The 12,503-nt window shown below is 51.6% G+C and overlaps 1 protein-coding gene across 1 annotated transcript in view; it reads left to right on the top strand.

The window, feature by feature from the left end:
• LOC142817491 (glutamate receptor ionotropic, delta-1-like) overlaps positions 1 to 10,227 on the top strand; it is a 32,509-nt gene extending 22,282 nt beyond the window's left edge. The window contains exons 7-9 of the mRNA XM_075894507.1: positions 1,475 to 1,568; positions 8,973 to 9,128; positions 10,024 to 10,227. Coding sequence (XP_075750622.1) covers positions 1,475 to 1,568; positions 8,973 to 9,128; positions 10,024 to 10,227 — 454 coding nt within the window. The remainder of the gene's footprint in view (positions 1 to 1,474; positions 1,569 to 8,972; positions 9,129 to 10,023) is intronic.
• The last annotated feature ends 2,276 nt before the right edge of the window (positions 10,228 to 12,503 follow it).

The raw sequence follows: 12,503 nt of genomic DNA, 5'->3' as shown, positions 1-12,503 counted from the left end.
CGTAGTTCGCAATCCGCTGCAGGCTCGAATCGCAATTTGGTCCAGCATGTGAATACAGCTTCATGCGACAAAAAGAAAATGGGAGTGTGACTTTCCTGCGAGAGTATCTCGCAGCTGCGTAAACTTTGTTACGGTGACGCATTTAATCTTAGCCGCCGAGGTGAAATTCGCTGCTATGTGAACACTTCGTTATTTATGGAACAACGCTGTTTATCAACAGCAACACTATTGACATAATTCAATGATCCTTAAACAGCCTCTCGAACTACCAAAGAGCAGCGCGATTCTATCTTGGCGTTTTCCGTCTATGCGGCACAACTCGCGACGCCAGCAGTTCACTCAAATGGGACGTCAGGAGCTCTTAATTTGTCGATATATGAGAGATACTTTTTTTCCTTTCCAGTTTTGTCATGCAGCGTACGCCCCTTCTCCATTTCTCGCATGTCCATCGTGCGTGACAAGTCCGTGACTGCGCAGGCGGAGACAGCGGCGAGTGGTCGGAAAGCGCAAAATCCCGAGTTGCTTAACACTTAGCGTGGACTATCAGCGTGTTTTATGTATAAATGAGTGGTAAGGAGGAGATAGCGCTCGTAGGAAGGGCGAGTGAAGGCACGAAAGACACTACTTTCTCGCCTTTGAACTCGGCGTGCTTTAGGGTGTTTTTAAAGCTTCAAACACGGTATCAATACACCACTTATAACATAGCCCGAACCCGTGCAATCCATAATGCGACCCTATTCCTTCACAGGATGTAATTTCGCGCAAGCATAGGTGTATGTACAACTGCTCGCCATTCCGCAAAAGGTTTCCGTCAGTGCACCTGCGTATACAAATATTAAAAGAAAAATAGCTTGTGTGCAACCATTCTTATGGCACCGAAGAAGGACAATTTCAAAGTTTCCGTGCTCTACGATTGCTCTCAGATCTCTGAGAGCCATCGTAAAAGTGTTTAATGAAGCTCGAACAAAGCGCACAAAGTTTTTGAGCACTTTGCATGATATAGGTTGGCTAATGGCGATGATTCAGCCATTAATGTGCAGATGTAGGGGCCCTTCCCTTTCCACTCTATATGCCCTTCCTTAGTCCACTTGAATGTTTGAACAGTCGCATGCGTAAGCCCTCTAGCATAAATACAGGTACCTAACCGGCCCTATAAGGCTACATAACAGTTACTGCTGGGGGACAAATCTGTGACAGATGCCCTGGCACGTACAAGCGCACACACGTACGTACTCACTCAAACGTCTACATACCCACCCAGTGCAGGATTTCACTGTAGGATGAAGGCTTGTTGAGAGGAAAAGGCTTGAACAGGAAGGAGGTGTTGCTTCAGCCAATGCTTTGACAAGTGGCTGTCTCTTCTTAAAGGCAGCAACTGCTTTGAACAAGAGAAAGCCACTTGAAACGTTAGCTATCTACAACCCACGTTCAAGGATGTTTAGTCTCATCGAACTTGCTGACTTCTTTTGTGCAGTGTGAGCTACCAGCTAGCTGAAAATGCCACGAGCCTCGGATACAAGCTGACACAGTCCAACTGGAATGGTTTGTTAGGCAACCTTAACAAAAGGGTGAGTTTGTGGCACAGACACGTGTCACGATGCGCAGCCTCTTAGGTTTGGCGTGCTCCTTTCTGCGTAATCAACTGATTTCGCCACTGCGCGCTAACATGTATGTATGAGGCAGCAACTTGCCGTAATTTTTCAGGTTGCTGTGATATAAAAAAACCTCCTATGTTAAGGAGCTCCCCGCCCCTTTCACCACTCCCCATAACGCTTGATCTTCTTAGTGGACGCGACGGCCGACGCAAGAAGTAGCAGCGTTGCAGTTTTATCTTACATCGTGCCTCGCACGTGCCTCGCGAATCACGCATGGAATACGCAGAGAGCACACCGTGTGAGAAAGCGAGCACGGAGAAAGCGCAGCGCGTCGCAAATGGCTACTCCTCGCTCGTCTCAGCTCGCTGCGAGGTGACAGAGAGGTGACAGTGGCACTAGCGGCCGTGACAGTCAGTCAGTCAATGAACTTTATTTACAAATTGTCCTGAGGAGCCGATTCCCCTCAAGAGGGAGGGTCGGCTGCGGGCCGCACCCACGTGGGGACAGGAAGAGCGAGCCCCTCCGCCAAATTGCGGGCCCTCCCGCTCCCCCGGGTGCGGGAGCGGAAAGCTACGCCTGGCCAATTGATAATTTTTGCAAATTTCGTTAAAGGTGAGGAGCGAATCAAGCTGCCGGATGCCATCCCCAAAATTAAATGCCGATTGCCCGTCACGGTGGGACAGTTCGCGTGCTCGGGCATGGGCAAGCTCATTGGCATTGGGGATAACAGGGTGGACATCCTTGCCCATGTGGGCAGGAAACCAGGTGATGTGGCCGTCGATTTCCGTGCAATGTGGTCTTTTGGTAAGAAGATGGGCCGCCTGCTCACAGACTGACCCGGTCATGAACGCTCGTGCAGCAGCTCGAGAATCAGTGAAAATGCGCGTGTGCATAGGAATCGCCACGGCCATTGCTATAGCAGCTTGCTCTGCCCTAGCCGGCGTGGTATCTCGAAGAGATGCTGCTGTGAGGATTTTACCGTGAAGGTCAGTGACCACAGCCACGAAATTGTATGTGCCGGGATACTGTGCTGCGTCAACGAACGCCACAAGTTCAGGGGTGGCAGCGGCGGAACTGAGGAGCGACCTAGCCCTAGCGGCCCGGCGGCCGACATTGTAGAGAGGGTGAACATTTCTAGGAATTTGTGAGACCGTAATCTGCTCCCTCAATTTGGGTGGAAGCTGTATCTTTTTGTCTGCTACCATAGTTGGTTCGCAGCCCAGAAACTCCAGGATGCGTCTCCCAGCTTTGGAAGAGGACAGTCGTGCAGCTTGTGCTGTTTGTTGCGCTTCTGCAATCTCAGTAAATGTATTATGCATACCAAGAGCCTTGAGCTTTTCCTCATTTGTGTTGTTTGGAAGGCCCAAGACCCTCTTAATGCACTTTCGAATAATCGCATCCAGTTTCCCTTGTTGTTTCCTTTCCCACCTATGCGCTGCGGCAATGTAATTAATGTGACTCATAAGAAAGGCATGGAAAAGCCTCATGAGGTTGGCCTCACAAAGCCCTCCACGCCTGTTAGACACCCGAAGTATAAGCTTGACCATGCTCTCCGCCTTTGCCGCAATACGAGTCAGAGTATGCGAGTTACTTCCGTGCTCCTCCGGGAACATGCCTAATATCCGAATTTTATCGACACGGGGGATGGCCTGCCCTGACCGTGTGTGAATTTCGATCCTGATCTCTTCCGGCGGAAATGGAATAGTGGTGAACTTGCGTTTCTCCGGCTGTGTGTACAGGAGGAGCTCCGACTTGGCGGTCGACAAGTGCAGCCCCGTGCTATCCAAAAACTCCTCCGTGCACCTGAGGGCCTGCTGGAGGGACTCCTCAACGTCTCCGTCCCTACCCCCAGTGCACCATATAGTAATATCGTCCGCATACAGCGCATGTCCGATGCGGTCGATACGAGAGAGTTCGAGCGACAGTTTCCTCATCGTGATATTAAAAATTAGCGGCGAAATGACCGATCCTTGAGGGGTTCCCCTAGGTCCAAGGTGAAATTCCTTGGAGCAGAGGTCCCCGAGCCGAATGGTGGCAACGCGATCCCTGAGAAAAGAGCGGACGAACCCGTAAAAGCGGGCCCCCAATCCCAACTCAGAGATTGAATCCAGTATGTGAGGATGTGAGATATTATTGAAAGCTTTCTCCAGATCGAGTGCAAGAATCCCTCGGACATCTCTGGTGCCTATGTCGAGAATTTGATGTTTAATCATTTTCATAACGTCCTGCGTAGAGAGCGCGGGACGAAAGCCAATGAGATTGAAAGGGAAGAGCTCGTTTTGTTAAATGTGATGGGAGATTCGGCTGAGAATTGCATGTTCCGCGACCTTACCCACGCAAGACGTGAGCGAGATCGGTCGGAGCGTGCCGAGCCCGAGAGGTTTACCAGGCTTGGGAATGAGGACGACAGAGGCCGTTCGCCACTCCTTCGGCACCTGCCCCGACTCCCAAACCCGGTTGACCTCGTCAGTTAGTAGCTCAGTGGATCTATCGTCCAGATTTTTAAGTAGCCTGTTAGTGATACCATCCGGCCCGGGAGCCGATTTTCCATTGAGATCAAAAAGGACGGCCCTGATCTCTGCCGTGTTGAAGGGGGAGTCCAGCTCCGCATCCTCCAGACCAGAGAAATCCGGGTAGTCTGCATCCGTGGTAGCCCCCAGGGGGAGGTACCTATCCGCCAGCTGTTGTAAGATTTGATCATTGGAGAGCCCAGCAGACCTCTCCTTGTGAATGAGCCGATCAACAGTGTGTTTCTGATTAGCTTTAGTTTGCTTATCTCCCAGGAGGTGCTTGAGAATGTTCCATTTCGCCCCTGACCGCATCTGCCCATCGACAGCGTTACAGACCTCATCCCATTGTTGTCTGGCCAGGTTTTGGCTGTACGATTGAATCTCCTGTTTGAGCAGAGCAATTTTCTTTCTGAGCCGCCTGTTGAGTCGCTGCGTACGCCATCTGTTAAGTAAGGAGTTTTTGGCTTCAAGGAGCCTCGCTAGGCGGCTGTCCATGCGTTCCGTTTTAAGATCCGTCTCCACCACCTTAGTGGCATCTTTAACATCTGCCTTAAGACGCTCAAGTAGCTGGCCAGGGTCATCGTACTCTTTTTCATCGCTTTGTCCGAGTTCCCGAAAGGCATCCCAATCAACAATTTTGAAAACCCGCGGCGACGGTGCTTTAACATCGAGGGAGATAGACGCGATGAAATGGTCGCTCCCCAAGTTCTCATGCAAGTTCTGCCAGAAAGGGCACTCGACGTTCCTGACAAAAGCCAGGTCCGGCGTGGTGTTCCTTGCTACAGAATTGCCGAGACGTGTGGGAAAGTTGTGATCAGTAACTAGTAACATATTAATATTGGTAGTATGCTGCAGAAGCGCCCGCCCCTTAGCCGTACTATTGATATAGCCCCATGTCTGATGTTGCGCATTGAAGTCGCCAGCAACTGTCAACGGAGCCGAGCCCGCGATTTTGGAGGCTTTGCAGAGAAGCGCATTAAAAGTCTCCCGAGCATCAGATGGTGAGCTATAAACGTTGAGAATGAATAGGTGCTCCTTAAGCCGAGGGTTTGGGATTAACTCAATGAGTATGTGTTCCACCTTTAGGTCTGGACGTACATCGCGAACCTCAAAGGAGAACTCTTTGGATATGAGGGTAGTGACCCCGCGTTTTCCTTCCCCCCAGCAGGCCACGGAGCGATAACCCCGGAGGGCCACCTCTCCTTTAAGGGTCTCCTGGAGGAGTATTACGGCTGGCTTATTCTCCTGTGAGCTGACGAACTGCTGCAAGACTGCCTTCTTCCTGTGGAAGCTCGCGCAATTCCATTGCCAAATGACAAATGTTTTATTTAGCTTCACCATGATTGCTACTTAGGTTTTGCTCCACCACCACCACCCTTGCAGAAAGGGACTGGATGACAGAGCTGACACCAGCGATGGCCTCCTTAATTTCATGGACCACCCCCATAATTTCCTGTTTAAAGTCACTGAACTCCTTCTCGATATCTACCGGAGGGTCAGCGGCTTTTCGCTTACCGCCTCTAGGTTGTGCCTCGGCCTGCTGCACTTTCACCGCCCCTTCCGGCGTGCGTTCGCGTTGCCTAAGCTCCTCAACTAATGCTTTAATCTCCTGAAGCTCACTCCTCAGAGTTACATTCTCACGCTCTAGCTGCTGTATTCTAGCCGTAGCTTGCTCTGGCAACTGGCGCTGCACGATAGTGCGAGACTCACGTTTTGGGCCCACTCGTTCAGCCCAGGTAGGTTCCTGCTGAATCCGGGCACAGGAGGCAGACCTATCCCTCGAGCGAGAGCGGTGACCCGCACCCCGCCCAGGGTTATCAAGGCCACCCCCCTGGTTGAACCCAAGCTCGGGAGCTTGCTGTGGCACGAACTCCGTGCGCTGCTTGTTTGCTTTTCTCCGTCGTCGCCTCCTACGCCGAACGATGTGGGGAACCTGGTACCTGCTTCGGCAGGCCCGATCCGCCGTCGGATGCGCTCCTCCACAGATGGAGCACTTCGGCTGGCACGTATGATTCTCAGGGGGCGATGAGATCCCACAGTCCGGGCAGGTGATGACTGTAGGAGTAGGACAAACGTCCGAGCGATGTCCCAGCTTTCCGCAGGTTCGACAGGCGTCTATTTGTCGTCGGTAGAGCGTGCACCGGATCAGGTTCGTCCCACACATGACGTAGTTTGGAACTTTCATACCGTCAAACAGGACGATCACCGTGGGCGTTTTCTTGATGCGCCGTACTCCAAGAACCTTCGAATTTCTTGCGTGCACGAAGAGCTCACCAAGCCGGTCATCAGAGAGCTCAGGGTCGATACCGCGAACAACTCCTCTGCACGTATCCCCGGGTGGCGTCACGTAAGTAGAGACTTCATGGAGCGTTTCTCCCACTCGAATTTGCTTCACTTTAGCGTAGGCTTCTGCGTTCCTAGCGTGTGACGTGCTGATCACAAAAATGTTCTGCGTTTCATTGGCACAAACAATATCTTCCTCAGCCTGTGGCGGGCCGAGACAAGCAGCCATCACCAAAGCTTGGGTAACCTTGATTCCACTGACCTTGCGCACATCCATGCCTCCCTTGGGACGTACGACAACCCGGTAGTGATCTTTAGGCAATCGCGGCAGGCGCGACGCGGCGATGAGCTTGTTTATCGGCCCCTTCGGGTGCGCTGGACGGGCGGCACGATGACCGGCACTGGGGCCAGGGCTGTCGCCGGGCGTAAAATCCTGACACTGCTTCTTCCGAGAGTGGGCAACAATCCATCCGGAGGCTTCATCCTCCTGCCTGGAGATTTCTTCGCCGAAGACCATCTCCTCGAGCGGCATCCTCGAAGCGTCTCGCTCGGCAGGCCGAGCTGAGCGCCAACGTGGCACAGGGTGAAACACCCAAATAAAAGTTCGAAAGCTTGACCTACCCGCAAAAGTCGGGTATCCACTCGATCCTTGAAAGAAACTGGATCAGATGAGTCGAAAAACCGAGGTCGATTGGCAAATTTGCGGTCAAAAACATTTAAATAAGCAGGAGCCGATGCGAGCGCGTCCGGCTCGCGTCTAGCAAGCGGCGTTCCCGCCAGCGGCCGTGACAGTGGCATCGCGTACGTAGCGCACTGTGGCACGCCGCCAATAACTTTTACTTCAGCTTTCCGGATTGGGTAGCCTGCAGAAGTCCGCACACATGAAGTGAAAGCAAAACAAAGCTGTTCAAAAGTGAAAACACTGCGAAGTCGCACTTAAAAACAACGCATCCAGCCACCAGCTTTCCTTCGCCAAAGCGAGGCAAGATCACCTGATCCAACCCTGCACGTGCACCGTGATCGCAGTGCGCGCTGCTTCACAGGTGCGCGTTGCGCCCAATTCTATATTTAGTACGTAAAAACAGAACAAGTATTATTCAGCTTACGCGCAGTACTCGTAATCTCGTTGATTCGCGAGTTTACGCGTGCACCAGCGATAGGCACTGCACACTGACCAGAGTGAGCCACATTGCTCACTCTACCCCGTCTCAAAGTTTTTGTCATTCGCCGTTGAAGCACGCAGAAAATGGACGCGTGCGCGCGTCCCCCATGTATCCCGGCCACAATCCACCGACAGATGCAAGGCGCTGTAGACGCACGTGTCGCGTTTCACTTTCACCGACGCCGTCTCAAGGTTGCTTTTTTTCATCCGCTAGGCTATGTATTCTGGCGCTGCAGTCTGACTGAATAACTAGACGGAGTGCTACATATAGAATCAGTGCTGTAAAATACAAAACGCTTTCCACCGATGATCAGATTAACGAAGGCCGACGACACTTAGCACCGCTATCGGAGTACAGCACGCTTTGCTTATTCAGTTATTGAATTATTCAGTTTTCTAGCACAAGTTAGCTAGTTAGGGAGTTTTATTTTTGCCAAAGTGACTGTCGCTTTCTTCATAGTCACCACCATGTGACAATGCATTAGGTCTGAAGCGTTCCTGAAGTGCACATGTACTCTGGCTCAACGAAATTGATTGCGTGTTAGCAGGTATATTAGCAGGAGACGTTCTTCCCATCCGCTCCCCACCGTACCACCTTAATGAACGTCAGTAGTGATAAAGTCGTTTGCGCCCCATTTCGAAGGAGCTTCGCTCTTCGGTTGAATTCGGTCATGGTAAAACTGCTCGTTTTTCAGTCGCGCTCCTGCCCTCACAAACGTCTGAACCCGTCAACTGCGCAGGAACGGGAGGCCAGCTTCATCACGTAGTAATGGCGATGGGAGCTTTATGCGAACATACGTGAATTCTGCGTGACAACGGGTATAAGTCACGCGCAGGAGTAAACATCGGCAACCTTGAGTCAGTTTTTGTTTGCAGTCACAACAACAAATAGTGGCACGACAGCGGGGGGAGGCCACTGTGGTGAGACTTCTCTTCTCGCCCCCCCCCCCTTACCTTGGTAACGCAGAATCCTCCTCACGCCTATGATCTTACTTAGATAAATTCGCACTCGCAGCGAAAATGTGGATCTAGGGGACGCTGTAATTCGTTGTCAACAGAACCACACCGCGGTGGTTTAGTGGCTAAGGTACTCAGCTGCTGACCCGCAGGTAGCGGGATCGAATTCCGGCTGCGGCGGGTGCACTTTTGATGGAGGCGAAAACTCTGTAGGCCCGTGTGCTCAGGTTTTGGTGCATGTTAAAGAACCCCAGGCGGTCGAAGTTCACGGAGCGCTCCACTACGGCGTTTCTCATAAACATATGGGGGTTTTGAGACCTTGAACCCCACATAATTCGTTGTCAACCCGTTCATGCCTCTAACACGACTGATCCTGCAGTCGCGGTAGGTATATGGCTTGGCACCGCTAATAAAGAAACAGAACTGCTGAAGAATTGCTTCCTATGCCAATTGCACCCGTTCCAGGAAACGGACCTGGTGTCGTTCACGGACATAACGGAGGAACGCATGCACGCCTTCTCTCTCACCAACAGCATCATGAGTCACCCGGTGGCGATGCTGCTGCAGACGCCCAAGATCTTGTCCCGCAAGATGCTCTTCGTGCAGCCCTTCACCACGCAGGTATTGCGGGAGAGGCTCATGGCGTGCACACACGTGTGTGTGTGCGTGTGTGTGTGTGTGTGTGTGCGTGTGTGTGTGGGTGTGCGTGTGTGTGCGTGTGTGAGTGTGAGTGTGTGTGTGCGTGTGTGTGTGTGTGTGTGTGTGCGCGTGCGTGTGTGTGTGTGCGTGTGTGTGTGTGTGCGTGTGTGTGCGTGTGTGCGTGTGTGTGCGTGTGTGTGTGTGTGTGTGCGCGTGCGTGTGTGTGTGTGTGTGCGTGTGTGTGTGTGTGCGTGTGCGTGTGTGTGTGCGTGTGTGTGCGTGTGTGCGTGTGTGTGTGTGCGTGTGTGTGTGCGCGTGCGTGTGTGCGCGTGTGTGCGTGTGTGCGCGTGTGTGTGTGTGTGCGTGTGTGTGTGCGCGTGCGTGTGTGTGTGTGTGCGTGTGTGCGCGTGTGTGTGTGTGTGTGTGCGTGTGTGTGTGTGTGCACGCGCGCGTGTGTGTGTGTGCGTGTGTTCGTGTGTGTGCGTGTGTGTGTGTGTGTGCGTGTGTGTGCGTGTGTGTAAGTGCGTGTGTGTGTGTGTGTGCGTGTGTGTGTGTGTGCGTGTGTGTATGTGCGTGTGTGTGTGTGCGTGTGTGTGTGTGCGTGTGTGCGTATGTGTGTGTGTGTGTGCGTGTGTGCGTGTGTGCGTGTGTGTGTGTGCGTGAGTGTGTGTGTGTGTAAACGCGCGCTCGTGTAGCTGCTTATACTGTTGAAGCTCATCCGTGCTGAAATTGCCATAGCACTGAACACTACATACGTGAGATAAATTAGCACCTTGTGCTTCTCCTTCACCTACTATATTGCAGCCGCTATAGTGGTAGCTTCTTAACAAGAAGCCAAGTCCCCGCGTGCGAGCTGCAACTGGGCACCAATGCGCAGGTTTGGGCTCTTCTCCTGATCAGCCTCCCAGTCGTGAGCGTGGCGCTCTGGTTGGTCTACAACTGGTCCCCCGAAGAAGCGCCTCGACGCCGAAAAGGTCGTGGTTTGTCAGAGCTCCACAACTGTGCGTGGTACGCTTACGGCGCTCTGTTGCAACAAGGTATACACAGGCACCATCAATATACCATTTTGAACACTCGCTGAAGAAGCTGACCCTCGTGTAGTCTTGTTCGAGAGGCCCCTGCTTACATAATGAACAATGGCGTGTTTTCTAAAACACTAGGTGTCAATACTAATTTCATACACAATATTCTAGAAGAAAGTTTGCAACCAAGCGTACACATAATACGCTAGCAACATAGTGTCTTCATTGCATTTGCTTCACACGTTATTGCATTTCTCGTAGGGTAGCAAACCAGACATGTGCATGGTTAACCTCCCTCCCTTCTCTCTTGTTGTTCTTGTCCTCCCTTTTGTGTCATACCGTGTTTGTGTGCGTTATTTGTCAAGCTTGTTGTGCAGTCACCCGCAGAAGTTCACGAACCACGCAAGTGTGGCCAACTGCCCCCAAGTTACGACATTTTTCGCTATACGTCAGTGGCGATCACCAGCAACGCTATATGCCCAAAACGCATCCCACCCTCAATGGATGGCCTTGCTACTTTCACACTCAGCACAATTATTTCTTTATTTCCTTCTGTAACGTGACATAGTTCTGTGTCGAGGGCTGTATATGAATGTAACTGTTGCCAGTCGCAACGCTATCGCAACCCTTTGCAACCCTCAGATCTGCACAATAAAGCATCACTTGAGGTACTCGGTAATTTGTTTAAGTCTGCTACCAAGTAATACCAATGGGATGGCCTTACTGAAGGCGAGCAAACAATGAACTATTAAAGATCTGCGCGGCAATTGAAGATTTGTATGCCAGGACAATAAAACCCATTGTCGGCCCATTTCTGCGGTCGAAGTTAGGTGGTGGACCACCATGTGGCGTGGAAGGGCAGCTTAACATAGAGTAACTGTATATGCTGCCTTTGGGTACAGCAACACTAGCTTAACATGCACACTCACGCGGTCCGTAAATTTTCGCAGTCGACTGTACAATACATCTACGTCCGCTACTAAACGGATTTTGTAAACGTAGCGGTACCTGTGGCTCTCGCTTCAGCATGAATTCTCGTGATGGATGCCATCTGGGAAGTTCCCGTGACATTTCGCTTTATTAACAACGACATAATATTTGCCAATGAATCGTCTTGAATTAGGTGGGCCGCCCCGCCGCAGGGTCTAGTGACTAAGGTACTCGGCTGCTGACCTGCAGGTCACGGGTTCAAATCCCGGCTGCGGCGGCTGCATTTTCGATGGAGGCGGAAATGTTGTAGGCCCGTGTGCTGAGATTTGGGTGCACGTTAAAGATCCCCAGGTGGTCAAAATTTCCGGAGCCCTCCACTACGGCGTCTCTCAGAATCATATGGGGGTTTCGGGACGTTAAACCCCACATATCATTCGAATTAGGTGGGTTGAGGCAACAGTGGGCTCCCTATTTTTAACATTTCCTTAACGTATGTGATACCGCACGTTAAATTAAAGGTGTTGAACAGAAGCTTGCAGTGCCGCCCCGCAAAAGTGCCTGCGCTCAAAAGGCACGTGAAGTGACAAACGTTACTTGTGAAGTGGGCTGCTTTCCTCTAGTGTCCTCTTTTTAGTGAGATCTTCCTAATAGCTAGAAGATAGGCCTTTGTTTGATCTGTTAAAGGGCCATAAACGACCACTGAAAATACGAAGCACGTGTGCGTTACTCTGCCCCGGCGTTTTCCGTCTGTGCAACACAATTCGTGACAACAGCAGCCCGTAAACGTGACGTAAGGATGAACTGCGCTCTCAATTGGTCGATGTGCGAGGGATATCTGCGGTGAATTGCCGACTGGCCTGCTTTGCCAAGCACGAATGCCCACGCTGGTTTGTATCGCGTGGCTATCGCGAGGGATTAATTAATTATGCTGAGTTTTCTGCGTTTTTGCGAGTGCGCAAGCGGACGTGGCAACGTGTAGTCGGAAAGTTTGAAATCCCGACTATATCTTAGTGCTAAGTGCCGGCAGTCCTCGTGTTTTCTGAAAAAAATAAGTTGCCGGAGCGAACGGCACTTGGAGAAAGAGTGGGGAAGGCAAGAAAAACGAAACTGCTGTCTCGTCTTAGAACTCGGTCTGGTTTTTACTTTATTGTGCCCGGCAACCTTGAAACATCTCGATTCTTCCTTCACTGGACTGAGCCGATCGAGCACGTGACCCAGTCGCGTTCCGCAGGACCAAATAAAGTTATTTTCTTTCCTACCTTCCTTCTTCATTCACTGACAAGTGCCAATAGTGTGCAGAGGCGGCTAACACATATACAACATCAATCGGGCTTGCCAGCTCAACTCTGTTCTTCCCCCCAACCACAGCCCAACTTGAGAGAAATGAGAGGCGCCCCTGCTCAGT

The sequence above is a fragment of the Rhipicephalus microplus genome, chromosome 5 (assembly GCF_043290135.1).
Source record: "Rhipicephalus microplus isolate Deutch F79 chromosome 5, USDA_Rmic, whole genome shotgun sequence".
NCBI lineage: Eukaryota > Metazoa > Arthropoda > Arachnida > Ixodida > Ixodidae > Rhipicephalus > Rhipicephalus microplus.
This window is presented reverse-complemented; position numbering and strand designations above follow the sequence as displayed.